Below are 18,301 nucleotides of genomic sequence, written 5' to 3'. Positions count from 1 at the left end.
TATGAGGGTGTGAGATACAAAAGATAAAAATCAGTGCAAATGTTTCAGAATAGTTCAGGTATTACCGTGTGGTCACGTAGGCACAATAGAGAGAAAGGTTAGGAACGTGTGCTGATACAGCTCATTGCTGCACCCACATAGAAAGAAAAGGCAGTGGGCATTAGCATATCATAATCCCTTGTACCAATAGCATGAGTTTTCCGCATTTGATTTATACGACCGACATTATAAAATACCAGAAATGATACGATAAAATCAAGTCCCGACTTATTTGCGGGAGAATTTGTACAGTATATAAAGATGGCCAAAGTCAGTTGGTGGTGATCATTTATGTGTCATCTGTTAAACTGAACAGGTACATACAAGACTATGTGTACCTGCTGGTGGGTTCACCGAGTCAAGATAATAATATTGTGTTTGTGTTTCAACTATATAATTAGAGGAAGGAATTACACTTCCCAACTCCGCTTTGGTCAGCAGGTGGTGGTCATGGCTTCTGTTAATGTATGAATGATAGAGCTGTCTGTCTGCTGGATATAATTTATATAGACAATAACATTCTGAATTTTGATTATTTGAAGGAACTGATTGTTGGTCATATGTTAAGAAAAGAACAACTTTGCTTGACAAGGCTGAACAATTCATCCAAACTGTATTACTATTTTTGGTTCATAGTAGAGTTTTACCCATAGGCCACACATACTAATACACTCGCTTAGTGCTCGTATTACTTCTTATCAAGTGTTGATTCACTTTACCTGTCCAAATTTTGCACATTTGTACCCTAGATGCAGTCATTTGTTTTCATGCTTTAGGACCAAAGCAGAGTCCTGTTGATGCAGTTTTTAGAATGCACTTTTAATGCAATTGATTTCACCAATGTTTTGTCCTTCTCTTAAATTGGTCTTGAATTAAATGTTTTAACCTGACATACATTTTTGGTGTTCCAAAACTACAATAAAATTGTCAGCTGCAGCTCAACGGTGAGGTGTCTTCTTTGTTGTCATGGTGGATAGAGGTTTTGATAGCTCACACTCCCCACAGTCCAGTGTTGGGGTGGAAGCTGCATAATCCAATTCTTCACTTGCTTGTTTCTGCTTGTATACTGACTCGTTGCATATTGACACCTAAAAATGGGTGTTCTTTATACAATAAGTGGAGATCTCTTTGGTATCATTGGTGGATATGGCTTGCCAAGTGTGATCTAATCGTGGCTTTTTAGGAATCTGGTTGCGCCAGTGGAGTACATTTTTCCAGCAACCTAAAAAACCTTATTATGTTGTAATGGAAAACACTCGGTAAACATTTTGTTATAGCCTCTGAAAAGTCTTTGGGTTTGGTAGAGCGGTTGAGGATTATTGTCCACTGAAAATGAACAATTCTGTTCACCTGCTCTGCTGCATGGTTAAAAGGCCTAATATACCGTGCATTAGATAGATAGATACTTTATTAATCCCAAGGGGAAATTCACATAATCCAGCAGCAGTATACTGATACAAAGAAACAATATTAAATTAAATAGTAATAAAATGAAAAAAAATTAAAATAAAATTAATGTTCGTGATTTACTCCCCCGGGTGGAATTGAAGAGTCACATAGTGTGGGGGAGGAACGATCTCCTCAGTCTGTCAGTGGAACAGGACAGTGACAAAAGTCTGTCACTGAAGCTACTCCTCTGCCTGGAGATGATCCTGTTAAGTGGATGCAATGGATTCTTCATGATTGACAGGAGTTTGCTTAATGCCCGTCGCTCTGCCACAGATGTTAAACTGTCCAACTTTACTCCTACAATAGAGCCTGCCTTCTTAACAAGTTTGTCCAGACGTGAGGCGTCTTTCATCTTTATGCTGCCACCCCAGCACACCACCGCGTAGAAGAGGGCACTCGCCACAACCGTCTGGTAGAACATCTGCAGCATCTTACTGTTCTTTCCTTTAACATTATTTACAGCCACATATATAGTACCTGTGGCTATATCAAAATTAACTCCAATAAACATGATTTCTTGCTAATTTGTGTATTATTAATGTACAACAAATAAATAAGTTGTGATAACTGCCTGCAGTTTGCTTGGTTCAAGGACATTTCTAAGAAATGGGTGGGGGATTACTGAAGGATACTTCTCAAAAAGAGTGGAAAACAAAGAGCACAAGATGACGATAACAAAGAATTCACGAATGGTTCTATTTATATTTTCAGGTGATTCTAACCATTGTGGTGATGTCAGACCAAGGGAGCTTTTAAATATGTTGTGCTTTTTCTCACTTCCCAACACTGGCTATTTGTATAGCTTGAAAAGCCCAGTGGAACTTATCTCTAATTACCAATATCCTGAAAAAGCCCTTGCAGCAGTTTTGAGCACTCGCTTTTTATATGTCATCACCAGGTATGCAGATTTATTTTATTTATGCCCATTTTTTTTTTACTGTAAAACTAAATATGCAGTCAGATAGCACAGTGGTTAGTGCTGCTGCCGCCTCATAGATCCTGTGCTTCACGTTCAGATTCCATGCCCTTTTATTGTTTGTGTGGAGTTTGCTTTTCTCCTCATGCCTGTACATTTTGGTTTTTTTTCCCCTCCACATTCCAAAGTTGTATATGTTCAATTCTGAATTGCAAGTTAACTGTGTTGTCTTTGTTTTGGGTGTGCATGAGTGAGCCCTGCCATGGACTGGTATCCCATCTATGGAGTTTACCTGCCACGATGCAAGTGATTCTGTCAACATTAGGCACTGGTGCTTCAAAACTGGAATTGGTGAATGAGTCTGAGAATGTTATGTTTTATAAAATGTTGAAAGTTTCAGTCTGTCCACTATGCTAAATATTGTAAAAAAAAAAAATAAATCTTCATTATTCAAAATTCTGAATCCCCTTTAATCCCTCTTTTTACAGTCATGATTTGCAGTGTTTTACTGTCCGCTGTAGTGCGCTGGCAGCCCGGCTTGAGGATCCATACATGGACACTACTATGAGGGTATGTGTCTATATATTTTACAGATGGCATTTTGTAAATACATTTTTGCACTGCTTCATCAGAGTTTCAATTAGATGTCTGTTAAGAAAAGTGAACTTATTAATAAGTAACCCACTGTTCCTACTAATAAAAAAGTTAGAAAACTGAGCTTGCATATTCTAGGTTACAAAAAATAAAACTGTAATGAAATTCATCTTTCAAGCTACATTTTGAGTTTCTTTGAGGGTTTGCTTAAAATGGAATCTCATTAAGTGAACGCAGCCTGTTGTCCCTGTCTTTTTGACGTTGGTAGTCTTACTTCCTGACTTAGCAGACAGGGTGTCACAGATACAGAGGTACTCTTAATATATTCATATTCACTACACACCTATTATTGCTAGTGATTATTTAGAATGTATTTTACAAAAGTTATTACTATTCATTATTTGTAAAACTGAATTATCACAATCAAGTAATAATTTGTGTTTATGAACACAACAATGTTTCAAATGTTTCAAGTAGTACTAGGGTGTTGTACCGTGTTACTCGTTATGGATGTAGTGAGAAGTTAAGCAAAATGACACCTTTTATTGGCTAACTAAAAAGATTGCAATATGCAAGCTTTCGAGGCAACTCAGGCCCCTTCTTCAGGCAAGATGTAAATGTTTCAAGAAATACATAGCGTAATACGAGGGGTAGTGAAGCTAAAGTTACAAAATGGAACAAACCTTAACAAAACTGGTAATGTCATTTCTCAATGTAGTCCCCACCCTTCTCAATGCACTTGCGCCACCTGCCAGGAAGTGCCTGGATTCAAGCAGAATAAAATGTTGAAGTAAAACGCAAAACCTTTTATTCTGCAGGAATCCAGGTACTTCCTTGCAGGTGGCGTAAGTGCATTGAGAAGGGTGGGGACTACATTGAAAAATGATATTACCAGTTTTGTTAAGGTTTGTTCCATTTTGTAACTTTAGCTTGACTCCCCCTCATATAATATTCTCAGGGTCACATGCGGTTGGATCCTATCCTGGCAGGACCATGCAGAAAGCACAGAATTATCCTGGACTGGGTGCTGGTCAATAACAGGGTTCTGTTGTTCACACAGCGACACTTACACAGGGTTAACTTTACATTGTTGAACAACCTTAACTAGTACTACTTCTGAGATGTAGGAGGAAAACCAGAGTACCCAGAGTGAAACTCGAACAGACAGTGGAGAATGTGCAGTCAGTACACAGACAACAACTAGACACAGGTTGACACCCAAGATCTTGGTTCTGTGAGGCAACAGCACTACTGACTGTGCCACTGTGCCATCTTGTGTGAAGAAATACTCTGTACTAAAAATATATCTGATCTTCATTGTAAATACGGTAAATGAGCCACAGGAACACTGTGTGGACATGAAGGTGCTGGTAGATCAACTAAATCCTTATTTTGCTTGTTTTAGCTTCACAACCTTTTAGTTTTTATTTACCTCATCCCTTCTTCGTTTTTAACCCTCTCTGTAACGCTACAAGGTTTTTAGACAGCGGACTTTAAAACTGGAAGTTAGAGATTGTAGATGGGTCTTAAAATGATGGATATTGTCCAGTGATCTGCTTTGACAGCTTATTGCGTAATGTTTTCTTTCTTTGCCCGAGTTTTATTTTCTGCATTTTTACTTTTTGCATCTTTCCAATTTAGTTTTTAATCTGTAAATTTCACAAATGTGCTGTCTTGCTATCCTTTTGAAGCTAAGCCAGTTAGAAACTGAACAACAATCAAAGCTAAGCAGTACCCCTTTATATTTTCACCCTCAGTTGATGTTTGAATCCAGGTCTGCTGTGACGTCGAGTTCCTCTCATGATAGTACTGCAGGGTAAAAAGCCATACAGAACAAGGAGGTGCGCAGTACTATAGTTTTTCTTTACTGTGCTTTCCGATTAGTGCTTTATTTAAAAAAAAAAAAAATCCATTTCTAGACAGTTTTTGTTAATGTGTCTCTAATACTGAACATCACCTGTCTGACCACATGCTTTGTCTGAAGTTTCCTCGGCAGATCATCTAACTTCATAAGCTATGACCTGCTAAAGTGTACACAGATTTGTCATTTATTATGAAGAAAAGCATGACTTAACAGTATAGCGATTCACCACAATATATTGTTAAACTATTAAGTGTTCTCTCCTTACGCAGATCTCTGAGGGGCTTCACTGATGTCCACTATGTTTGTTGAGCATTTTCTCTTAATCTGTAATTTCTATTTCTTCTCCATTGACCAGCTTGCAAAGAGATTATGTACATTACAGTTGATACCAATAGCTTTCTCTTTCTTTTTTCTTGGTTGATGTAACAGTAAATCTCTAGACTTTGTCCTTATTGACAATGATTCAGCCACTATTTTGAGTGTAAGCAGCCAATGATTTGTTTTCCAGACCTGTCCACCCACCTCACTGGAAGTTTGTGCTTTACGAATACAACTTTTTATTGGTCTTCAGGCTTTGTGCCTTTGCAAAAACCACCTGATCCTGCTAAGTAAAGCCGATGTTGACAGTGATGGAATAGACAGAAAGGTTACCAAATCAACACTGTAAGTACAAGTCATGATTCAATATAGTAATTTATACATCATCCTTTTCCTAAAAAATCGGGTCACTTGGAAACAAATACTGTGTAAAATGCAGTGGAATCGTGGTAAAAAGGTTCAGTTCTTAAAAAAATTAAGATCAATTGATTTTAAACAATTAGAAAGAAATAGTAGTTTTACAGAGTAGCTTATGGTGGCGAGCAAAAGTATGTAATCCCCTTGAACGTCGTCATAATTTTCTGCATGACAAAAATGTGTACACCTATTTATCCTTTCAGTATTTTTTATGTGAACTCTTATGCTATAACAATACAAAATACAGTTGACCATTTCAGTAGAAGAAAAACTCAAAAGTTAGTGTTTCTGCATAAGTATTTAAACCTGTGTAAGGTCCATTGCCTTTGTTGGACAATCAGTGTAAAAATGAAGATAAAGGAGCATATATGAGAAAAATGTCATTAAAATTACACCAGGCAGGAAATGGCTACAAGAAATATCAAACAGTTTGAATGTCCCATTAAGCACTGTTTGATCTATCATCAGAAACTGCAAGGTTCATCACAGCATTCTGACTCTAGCAGAACAGGCTGTCCCTCAAAACTAAACAGAGGAAGATGTCGACTGGTGAGATTGACTACAAAAATCCAACCATCACTCTCATAAGTCTGCAATGCTCTTTGGCTGAAACTAGAGTGAAGGTGCATGAGTCCACCATTTCATAAGATCTTCATAAAACATTCCTTAACATTGCTGAATTCATCATTTTTGTAGTTTCATTTCAGTGGCATAAAACATGAAAACCTTTCTTACAAGAAGGTCTTTGCCGTTTTACTGTTGTAGGAGTATTGTTGTCAATAGTCTGTAATTTTCCATCTGTACTCATTAACAGTTTTACGTCAGAAAGCATTTTTTTGCACTCTTACATTAAGTTGCTCTCATTTGGTTATTACCATTGTTGGGAGGTATTTTCATTTTCTAAATTAAGCTTCTGGTTAGGAAGCCCCTTAAATGCAAAGTTTGTCTACTGCCATTTAAAGGACCTTTCTGTGTTATTAAAAAAAGTCATGAACAAGCCATTTAAGAAATGGGTTGTCAATGGGGGCTATTATCAGTTGGGGGTCTTGCTATACTTTGCTAATTTCTTGTGTAATTTTGTTATTTTTCTTCTTCTTCACCATCACAACTGTTCAAACATCTTTAAAAAGATTGGGAACTAGACTATCATTTATTATTTAATTGCTTATGTATGTAGTTTATGTAGTTTTTATTTTTCCAGAAATGTCTAATCCATTTTTATGGTAAATATTCTGTATATATTCCACCCAAAACCATATTCCAGACTAAATGGAGGCCATTTCCAAATTAAAGATCTATCACATGCTTTTTAATATTTGACATTTGTTCAGTCAGGGCTTTATAAACATATTAACTATTCATAGTGAAGCCTTGAGAATTTTCTTAAATGTTTACCTACATTATGGCCTATGGGTATCGGGTGTACCAAAGATGTATACACAGATATTTTCTGCAAAAATTAAACTAAACTTTTGCAATATATTTGAGAATTAAATTTTCTTAATGTGCAGCAGCTCTAAACTGAAATTGGACTGCAAAAGAAAAAATTATATTTTGCAAAGAAATGAAAAGCACAAAGTGATTCACGTATCCCCTAAACAGGCATAACTGGTATAGTCTGGTCGTACGGTTGAGTTGTCAACTAAACGTGACTGGCTAGACTGTGACACTGCTATACTTTTAAGATTTCATTAGGAAGTGTCATTTTTAACATCATGTGAATGAACATAACCATTAGGCATATTACTGAATGAATTCTCTCTGCCAGTCCTGAAAGGTTGACTGCTATTCGATCCTGGCAGTTTACTCCTTAGTGCCTATTCTGCGGTTGTGGAAACAACCCGGAACATTTTACTAAATTCTCAGTTTCTGTTTAGTTTGTTACATCAGCCCTAAAGAAATAATAGCGATTACAACCTGAATCATCTTGGAGGAGGAGAAGACATTCTTACATGTGAAGCTTTATTATTCTGTGTGGCATTTTTGAAAATGCAGTTAATTGTTTGGCTTTTCCTTTTTTAATGCAATACTAGATTTTTTTTTTTTTTTTGCAAGATTAAGTAATAAGTGGCCTGGACTTGCGGATTTTTTTCAATACAATTTAGAAACTTTGCTCCAAACACATTTGTTAAAAATATGTCCTGTACAACAGTATGAAAAAACTCTTCTAAGCAAGAAAAACAAAAATTCACTTACAGGAATTTCCATCATATCTAGTATTTGGATAAATATACAGATTTAGTTGTTTAGCAGTGCTGTTACTTGTATATTTGTTACGTCTCCTTAAAGGTTCTTACTTTTAAAATGGAATTAAAGAAAAATAAAAAATGGTCAGCCTTATTCAGATTTCTAGATAAATGAGCAAAGACTTGCCCAGTATGAATATGTACTTGTGTAAAAGTGGTTTGCAATGGACTGTGTTCTGTCATTGCACCCAGTGCTGCAAGGATTGGCTCCAGCACCTGCAACTGTCAGTTGGCCTAAACAGAATAAAATGATGGATGAATGAAGAGATCACAGTTGGTGTTCAGAATTATTATTTTTCAATTAATCTATTCATGGTAATTTTTTTAGGCAGTGAATTTGTTTAATGATCACTGACTTCTGTCTTTTCTGAGTATCTCCTAAATTGCTAAGAATTATAAAGGTTAACTACTTGTGATATTACACTTTTAAAAGATTCAGATTCTGGTCAATACGGACTAAGAGAGTGGCAATAGATAGAAAAAGACAGCACTAGACAGAGACAAAGTTCATGAGAATTCTAGAAAGTGCTAAAAAACTGGCACTGGCATGGAAGACATTTGTGTTCAGGCCCGTGCAAGACCACAAGCATCTTTTGGTTGAGGGCTTAACGTTTGGTTGTAAACAGTGGGTAGGACCTTAATGAGCTATGTGAGGCTGTGTACTGCCACCTCATAGGCTGAAGGCGTGTCCCTTAATGAGCAATTGAAGACTCGGGTATGCAGGGGCACTGAGGCCACTAGTGTTAATTATGTTCTTGGTGCAATAAATGATCTATTCTTCATTCCATAAGTGTCTCCAGATACATGAACAGTTACCATAGGATCGGATTGGGGAATTTGGGGCTGTAAAGTTGTCCATTAGCCAGGGTCTATTAGAGAGAGAGAAATAATTATTTAGGACGTGGAAGGTGATGAACTCTAGTTAGGGTTACCAGTGTATCAAGGATGAAATGGAGAGGCTTCAGGATTACTGGTTTAATTTGCGTGCCTTTTTATCACATTGTTCACCTCTCTTCTCTGTTTATTACTTGTACAGTAATCACTGGTCTGTCTTCACTTTGCTACATGAATGCCTTCTTCCTGTTGCACCCTTTCTTTCTGTCAACTTGCTTATTCCATCTCAAGTTTGCGGAAACCAGAGCCTTTCCCGACTACATTTGGCGCAACTGGACAGGATGCTAATCCACACTACAGCGGGAAAAGTTAGTGTCTTCAAACAACAGAACATAGACATTTTTGGGATTTGTGAAGAAAGTGGAGCACCGGAAGGATATAGATAACAAGGGCAGATTCCAGTCTAGGAATCAAATATCAGTGAATTTCTGTTAAATTTCATAGTACATACAAGGTTATATCACATGCGTAATATGTTTAAGAGTGGAAAAACTGTGTAAATCATTCTACATGTCAATCCATCTCACCAATAAATGCTCTTCAATATTATATGTCAAAAATAAATGTACAGATTTTAATTTTGAATATATGTACATTACCCATTTCTTTAAACTTCTCAAATAGGTCTAAAAAGGCAAGCTTTAAAAAAAAGACGCCTGAGGGCGGTCATGGCTGGAATCTGTACATTGTGGATAACATTCCTGTTATTCAGCTCTACAGGGAAATGGTAACGTATTCACCTTGCTGATCATTTTGAATCCTGCATACAGGACAGGACAGAGTTACAATATCCTCTTCTTAAATTTTCTTGTAGGTTGATTATAGTAAAAAATACAGTGCAAGCAACAGCCAATCCCAGAACTGCGTCCACCTCTTGTGTGAAGCCCACCTTCTCCTGAGGGCAGCATTGATGGACCCAATGCTGACGAAAACAGACGAAAGAGAAGAGCTTATGGTGGCATTTAAAGAGAGCTGCATTCTTCTCGGAGATTGTTACAGCAGGTATTGATCGTTACAAACACAAGTCCTGCAAAGCCCAAACTGTTGGCAGTCGGTTTTAATATTTTCTATCATTAATTTATGCTGTTTTATTTATTTTAAATTTCAAGGAAACCAGGGGCCTCATGTATAAATGGTGCGTACGCACAGAAATGTTGCGTAAGAACTTTTCCACGTTCAAATCGCGATGTATAAAACCTACACTTGGCGTAAAGCCATGCATTTTTCCGTGGTACCTCATACCTTGTCGTACGCAAGTTCTCTGCTCGGTTTTGCAGACTGGCGGCACCCAGCATCAAAGCAGTGCTACTGTTCCTGTGTGGTTACTCCTTATTTTCCTGACGCGGCTTTATAAATACACTGAAACTAACCGCATATTGTTTATTAGTGTAACGCATCTGATTGTAATTAACTTTTAACAATATAATGGTCCAGGGAACAGCCATAGTATTACAAATACCATAACTGCTTTAGCGTTGTTACTCTCACTGCACCTTCTTCTTCTTTTTGCTGCTCCCGTTAGGAGTTGCCACAGCGGATCATCTTTTTCCATATTACTCTCACTGCACCACTCAGAGTATTTATATCACTGTATCTGAGTGTGAATCACAGCAGCAGCTGATCAGAAAGAGAATTATCGATATACGGCATTAAGCACACGCTGTCTCAGCCACGGCAAAACATTTCAAAGCCTTACCTGTACGGATCTCGCAGTTCAGAAACCGTTTCATCCCAAGAACTATAAACGCACTCAATCAAGCTCTCCTTGTAGAACTGTTTGTACTTATAAGTACAATTACCTCACTGTAAACTTGCACTACAGTTATAATATTACACAACCTGCGCCACTTTATAAAGCGCGTATTTACATATGATGATGATATCATTTTTAAGATGGAATGCAGCAAAATGTGTTTATTAAAGTATACAGATAAAACTTTAACTTCATTTAAATAATCTATATTCTTCACTGGGAGTGTCGTGAAGGATAGAATAATTAAACATGTACTACGAAGATATTTCAATGTTCCTTAAACGTTTTGAAGAATCGGCGCTAAGCTTACAGATGGCTTAACTTTTATTACAGAGCTGATTGTGTGGTGATTGGGTATTTGGGGAAAGAATAGCAAGGACTGCAGTGGTGGCTTCGCCAATATATATTGAATATAAAACAGAAAGAGTAAATAACAACACAGCTAAAAACGCAGCGACAAATTTCGGCGAAAGTTAAATGCTTGTGTCATGAGCACGAGGCGGCTATGCAGTGTCTGCAACGGACGTGGCCATCCACCGTGCATAAGCTACCTTACTGACATTGGCGGGCGAAGGAGCCACCGATTCTTCCTCTGCCCAGTGCCACCACAAGCCTAGAGCCGCCCCTGAGTACTGCTGCAATAAATTATTTCATCGAAGATCGCACACAATCACTGTGCTGTGAAAGCCATGTTTAATAACGTGCTTTAACTCCTATCATCATGAAAATGACATCACGTATACAGCTCATTATTTTAGTTATTCAGAGAGCTGTAATATCACGAATGTAAAGGATTCTGTGTCCAGTTGGAGGAAGAGAGCCGGTTTAAGAAGCAAGTAGTGATTCACACACAGAGCACATAGAAGATCAAATACAAAACAAAGCATTTAACGTGCTACTTTAATTAACCAGTTTCTCAAATCACATCGTAATTAAAACGATTTTAAGATGAAGTTTATGATGTTCTACTTTAATGACAAAATAAACTACGTGTTAAAGTGGAAATGTCGAGATTGAAGTTGACATTTCGTGCTTTTTCCCCACCGTGTGCCTTTTTTCTCTGTACCCTAATAAACTTTCATATGACACTCAGACAGTGGGCTACAACTCGCCTTTTCACGGCGACTTTGATATGTGACTTCTTTTTTTATTTCCGGCACTGTGCGATTTTGTGAACGTTAGCCTTCAAGTTTCTCCAACACGCTATGTCAGTCGATCAACTTCCTTTTGTTGATTATACCACGGTTTATTTGAACAAATAGTATGTTTTTCATTTGCCTCCACTTGGTATTCGCTGAAATTCTTATATTTTCCCCTGTGCTTTCCCCATTGTCTTTTCACAGAAGGCTGAGCTTAAGGGCGATTTATATTGATTTGCAAACTCATAGAGGCGTAATTATGGGAGGAGTTGGGGCGTTACATAATGCGCGTGCACGATGATTACTTTGCACGCTGATTGGGATTTATGTAGTAGAAGAACGTGGAAGTTGGAGTACACACAGATTCCTGCATCTGGATTTTTCTGTGCGTAAGCACATTTCGGCTTTTGTGCTTACGCCATGTTATAGTGCGAGTTCTACGCACGGCGTTATACATGAGGCCCCTGGTCTGCAAAACAGTTTAGCTTTAAAATAAAATGTTTTTTTTTTAAAAAGAGTCATCTGAACAGTGTTTATTTGCTCACGAAAACCCTGTATAACATAGGAAGTAATACAAATACACAAAACAAGAGTAACAAGAATTTTCTTGTGTTTTCCAAAACTGTATTAATATCTTATGAGGTGGCTGGAACAGCACTGGTTTGGCTCCTAAACCTGTCCTCGAGGCCCATCTGTTTTATGGATTTGGTAATTTCTAGGAACAGCACATGTGATTAAATCAGTAAAGGTTCGAGATTAGAGGATCAGTTTAATAAATACTCTGGTGTACTGCATGATAACCACAACAACAGGGTACCTGTAGGAGAGTTTTAGAAATGTCTCAGTTAATACATGCTTTAAATCGCAGTTTTGTATCAAGAAGGCTACAACCAGTGAATAACAGCACACCAAACCTGATTGTTCATGCTGTCATAAAGACATCTGGAGAAACTGGGCTAGCTGAGGACAGAAAACGCAGTGAAAGATCTAAAAACGCTGTCTGCATCTAAAGAAAAGCACTTAAAGGACACATTCTTGAGAGATCCAGTGAAGTGCTTGCTTAGCATCTGCAAGTGCCATCTGGCAACAAAAATGTCTTAAAATAAGTGATCTTGTAAAGTGTTCTGAAACAATTCTTACTGATAGGCAAGAAGCAGAAATTATTAAGTACATAAAAGACTCTAAAGCATACAGTGACAACCAGTAGCAGGAAGTTTTATGGAACGATGGCTCCAAATTTTAAATTTATGGTTAAAAAAGGTGGCAGTACACAGGAAGAAGAGTTTTTGAGAAGTAAAATGATGCCTGACTGTTGACGTCTGTGACAGAGACAGCACTGTCATTGGTAGGTGTTGCGTTTCAGCTAACCGTGTGGGATCTGGAGAAACTTGATTACTGAAAATGTAAGCAAGCTTTGACTTATTAGTGAAAGAAAACAAAAGTATCTTTCACCAAGATAATGACTCTCAAACACACTTTAGACGTACTCTGAGCAGAAGACTACAACTTAGAGCTCCAATGTGAATATAACTGAAACTATGTGGGGTAATTTGACAGGGAAAAAAGAACAAAAAGAAGCCAAAGTAAAAATAAGAGTTAAAGTCTAATCATGCATGAAGCTAGGAAGAATATACCACAGAATGACTTGACAATGTTACATGGCAGTTTACTATTCCAGTTTTACATTTGTGTTTATTCTATTGTTACATAGCGTTTTCATGAGCAAATAAACAGGATGCAGACCAGTAACTTCAAAACTATTTTCTTGGGTGTATAATATGGTATTTCAAGCACAACTGCTAACTTTTAAAAGTGTTTTATGTTATTTAAATGTCCTCAATATAGCATTATCCACATATTTTAAATAAATCAATTTGCTTTCATCTGGGTTTTTTTTTACTTTGTTTTAGGCTTGATACTAGAGAGTCTCATCTTGCTCTTCCCTATTACAAAATGTCTGGGTGGAGTATGACTGACATTATTAATAGAAATTTAACTTTTTCGCAAAAAACACACACTTTTGGGAAAGGTTTTATGTTTTACCTGAAGAATTCTTTATGTGATGAAACAGGTGAAGAACTAAGTACGGTAAGTCCATCTGTCACTTGATTGTATTCCAATTGCTGGGTCACATTTTAATGTCTTTGACCCTAACAAACCATGTGCTGCTGGAGATTCTCTACTAATTTCTGGGGCGTGTTGATATTTTGGGTGTCAGATGTCAGGCAGATGAATCTCTCTTCTATTTTGTGAGGTCTAAAAGACCCGTGAACCTTATTTCTCGTAACTGAATTATATGCATTGTACCGGAGTGTATATTGGTGTACAAGCCCTTATGACTTGAGACAAAATCAAGCTGAAGTCTGATTTAGTCAGGACAAGTTTTAGACTGGGTTACTGACTATGTCAGACTACATGGCTAGCAGTCATAAGAGTAAATTGCAACTACCTTAGACTTGCCAAGATTACATAAATGAAGTCTATGACCAAAAGTCACTGAATGAGTGAGTTAATGTGAGGTGGCCTTTAATAATGCAATTAAAAAAAACAGTTGCAGTATTATATGATTATAAACTTCAGGTCAGGTGGGTATTAATGTGTATGTGAGGCCCTACATTTTTGGTATCTCTTAATTGTATAAGATGCTTTGGCCTGGGAGTTGAGTCGACATAATTTCTGCTAGCATACTGCCTTTACATATTTCTTGTATTCGCCATCCATTTTCTAAGCCAATCTTTTCCATTACAAAATTGTTAGGAGCCAGAATCTTGCCATGCCATCAAGGTGTTCTCTCACACAGTCATACCAGGTCATTTTAGAGTCCCCAATCAACTTAGTGAAAAGTGAAATAACCAAAGAAGACTCCCATAAACATGGGAAAGCATTCATCTCCCTCCATGCAGACAATGAAATTGACACAGATTTGACCAAGGAATTGTGAAGCAGCAGCACTAGCCAGTTTATCTCTGTCCCTAGTTTTGGATGAATTATCAAAAGTTGGCTTGTGTTGTTACATGTATATACAGTGTCTATGAGATATATGTACTTATCTGTTCCTTTAAAAATGCAGTCTTATCTTTTGTCTCACTCTTAAGCTTCAGCGTCTTTTGCTGACTTGCTACTTTACTGGTCAGTAGGTTTTGACCTTGTTTTCTTAGCAAGTGATATATCAATTGTTGTAAAATTAAGCTATTAATATCAATATATATATGTTTCTTTTAATTATTCTCCTAATGTCTTTTTCAGAGATGTCTTAATGTGTGGGTTCTTTTAATTAATAAGTTATTCTTAATAATTATAGCTTCTGTACGTTGGAAGATATATTGTATTGACATCTTTATGAAAACCATAGTGAACTTCACCTTCATTTCACAGAGATAGGAGGGTGGGTTCAAGCCTTGTACAGCTTGAGTTTGGTATAAAATTGTGAATCCAGCTTCTTGTTCTGTACAAAATGTTCCAATTGTAAATTCTAAAGCCTTTTCAGTGCTTTGAGCTTTTGTTTTTTGCTTGAGCACCAAATTTAGGGTAATTGATGCATGGACACTGTTAATAAATAGACACCATATAAATCAAACATACTCACAGTGCCGACATGGATAACTGCAGTCAATTTCATAACAACTAGCATAAATTTGAGTTTTTAATTTCTTTAACCAAACTCAGTACCTGCAGTACAGATTAAGCTTAATTTTGAAAACATAGACTGTAGACTTAAGCATGTTCGTCTTCACTAGCATTGCCCCTCCTGCTCACCTTGAAACATATAGAATTTACTTACATTAAGTTTGTGTTCTCTGTATCTAATTTCCTCCCTAATTAGATGTTACAGACAGGCCAAAATTTTAATTTTGGGCCTTGTCCTACATCGAAATAAAAAAACGTTTTGTATTATCTGCTATCATAGAGTTACTAGGGAAGCAATTATAGAAGGTAGCCCATGACATGGCACAGACATATCCACCAAGACCAGTGGTTCCCAACCATAGTCTTGGGGCTTCGTGTGGCTGTAGGCTTTTCTTCTAACCAGTTTCCCCTTCAACTCAGCCAGGGATTCTTTCCTGTAATTGATACATTGATCTTGTTACATTACCCGACTTTTCCAGTCATTTTCAGTGACAGATTTCATTTGCATAGTCGGAGGCAGTTGCAGTGTGCTCCCGTGATGGCTGGTACTTTGACCAACCCAGCGATTCCATCCAACCAGTCTGAGACTTGCCCTGACAAAATCAAACATGTATTTATAGGGGTTGGTTCTGTGTGCATGAGAGTTAACAACCAATGAGTGTGTACCCTAAAATGCACTACGAGGAATAAGGAATGTGGTGTGTCTTGGACCTGACAAACTACAGAGAAACTTCTCTGTTTAATATTTCGTGTTCTACATATCATGACAGAATGGGTGGGGCGGTTTTGGGAGGACAGAGATCGTGGCGGAACTCCCTGTACTTGTAAAGCCTTTGCTCTGACACCAACTCTGTCATTTCACTGGCTGCCAGAAAAAGAGGCAAGGTCGCAATGTTTTGGAAATGTGAAACTGTACTGGAAAGTCTGCAGGTTGTAATATGACATGCTCGGGTGACGAGATCAGCGATTGCATTTGTTAAAGTTTGAACACCACGTTTAGATAGGTGTACAGGGGTAAATTGTATTCATACGCTGACCTAAGAGCATTTCTGTGGATTGTCTAATTAAAGCTGATTCCCCAGGACAGACAGAAGTGAAGGTCTGGAGATGAACTAGGAGATCAAGTGAGGCCAACTGCGTTAGTGTGAAGGGCACATTGGAACAAATCTCTGAAGCATCCTTATTAATCAACAGGCTGATCATTAGATAATAACTAGTAAGAGAATTAGCCATCTACAAAGGCCATTTGCATAATCATCATACACTTAAATCTAGGAGAGGAAATTCATGCTGCCATTGTGACCATTTTCATGTCCATACATGCTATCCATCCATCCATCCATACTTCAAACATATTAGACACACATTTCCAGTTGGTTTCTGCTGGCCCTTAGACTACTCACTGTTCATTTAGCAGTTATACAAGGCTTCCAAAATAAAATTGTATCTATTTCCCAAAGGAAAATGAAGTCATAGGTGTCAAAAATAGTTGTTTGTAAAATTATTAGTGCAGCTGTCTACATACACTACTGTAAATAAATGCTTTTCATCCATTTCTTGACAGAGTCCTCACTAGTACAAGACTTTAGTTAAACATGCAGTAATGCAGCTGGCAATTTGTTTTTTGTATAATTATTAGTGCAAAAATAAGTAAGATGTATTCTTTGACAGATGACTGACACCCAGTGAGGCTCTAGTTCTCAGAAACCCTTGCATTGGATTAAGTAGTTTGTGAACAGGAATAAATGAATGTTCAGATATCCAGACACAATGTCAGTAAAAAGTGAAAAGCCTTTCTTAAAAATTAGTTTCACATTGTTTTTATTTTAATCTGATTTTTTTCGATAGGATATAGCAGAGCAGGTATTGACCATCTTCAGCTCTACCGAGCCTAGTCAGCTTCCACATGTTGTGTGCAGTCCCAGCATGATTAACGGCAACCCTGCAACAACATTCACGTGTCTGGAAAAGTGGGAGGCAATAACCCCTAGTGTCACAGTTACACTGACAAAGGCAGCGATTGCACTGAAGATGAAGGATCTGCAGCTGTACAAAAGGCAAATGGATCGTCATGCAGAGGTAAGGACGATGGGGCTGGGGTACGCACAGGCATCTGGTAGTTCTTCATTGGTAAACTTTATATGTAAGGTAAAGACAGATTATTTCCCCCTAAAGAGAGGATTAACATTAACACACTGTGATGATGCGGGTTCGGCTCCATGCTCCCATCTGCTGTTCGGGAGCCCTTGAACCCTACACCGTCGGTAATGTTACCGATGAGCTTAGCAGTGAGGCAACAACAAAGCAAGGGGATGGTGTATAAAAGTGCTAAGTGCTTTTATTTAAAACAACAACAAAAATAAATTGTTCAAAATAAGTGCAGTGCTTCAAAAGTTCAATAAATAAATCCAATCAAAGCAAGTGAAAACATGGAAGTTAAAAACAATAAATAGAAAAAAGTCTTCTTAAAAATAACGAGGTTAAAATATAACAGGATGCATTCTTTTAAAAAACAGCAACAAGGAGCCCGGTGCCTTAATACCTGCGACTCCCCTACTACCCCGTCTGGGCTTCTCAATAGGGGAGTCGCCCTACTTGCAGCTGACCTTCTCTGCTACTGACTGGTCGGTCACCTTTCCGATCCTTGGCTCCGGTAGGCACCACCAAACAGCAACTTGGGATTCCCCAACGACCAAGGCTCTCACGTTCGGGACACCAAGTCGCGACTCCCGCTACTATCCACGGCCTTATGTGAAGAGTCCTCCGCCTTCTGGTCACTCCCACAATCCAAGGTAAACTCTGCAGGAGTGACCACAGCTGCTACTCCTCAGGGTGTCGGCCAAACACCCAGGCTGCCTGCTTAGCTGCCGCAAGCTTGCTTTCGCTCGCTTGTTCTCCTGCACCGGCTCTCTCTCTCTCTCTTCACTGCTTCCTGCTTTTTCCTCCACAACCTCCATTCTCTTCTTTCCATCTCTTTTTCGTTCCACCCCTTCTAGCCGACTTGAACTTCTATATATGTCGAAAGGGCATAGCAGCTCCGACAAA

The 18,301-nt window shown here is 38.0% G+C and overlaps 1 protein-coding gene across 2 annotated transcripts in view; it reads left to right on the top strand.

The window, feature by feature from the left end:
* hps3 (HPS3 biogenesis of lysosomal organelles complex 2 subunit 1) overlaps nucleotides 1-18,301 on the top strand; it is a 42,487-nt gene that overhangs the window by 11,802 nt on the left and 12,384 nt on the right. For both annotated transcript variants that reach the window (XM_039758172.1, XM_039758163.1), the window contains exons 5-11: nucleotides 2,200-2,386; nucleotides 2,893-2,974; nucleotides 5,371-5,525; nucleotides 9,362-9,464; nucleotides 9,552-9,739; nucleotides 13,540-13,717; nucleotides 17,105-17,335. In XM_039758172.1, coding sequence (XP_039614106.1) covers nucleotides 2,200-2,386; nucleotides 2,893-2,974; nucleotides 5,371-5,525; nucleotides 9,362-9,464; nucleotides 9,552-9,739; nucleotides 13,540-13,717; nucleotides 17,105-17,335 — 1,124 coding nt within the window. The remainder of the gene's footprint in view (nucleotides 1-2,199; nucleotides 2,387-2,892; nucleotides 2,975-5,370; nucleotides 5,526-9,361; nucleotides 9,465-9,551; nucleotides 9,740-13,539; nucleotides 13,718-17,104; nucleotides 17,336-18,301) is intronic.

Source organism: Polypterus senegalus, chromosome 1, assembly GCF_016835505.1.
Source record: "Polypterus senegalus isolate Bchr_013 chromosome 1, ASM1683550v1, whole genome shotgun sequence".
Lineage (NCBI taxonomy): Eukaryota > Metazoa > Chordata > Cladistia > Polypteriformes > Polypteridae > Polypterus > Polypterus senegalus.
Note: the sequence above shows the minus strand (reverse complement) of the source record. Positions and strands in the feature narration are given on the sequence as shown.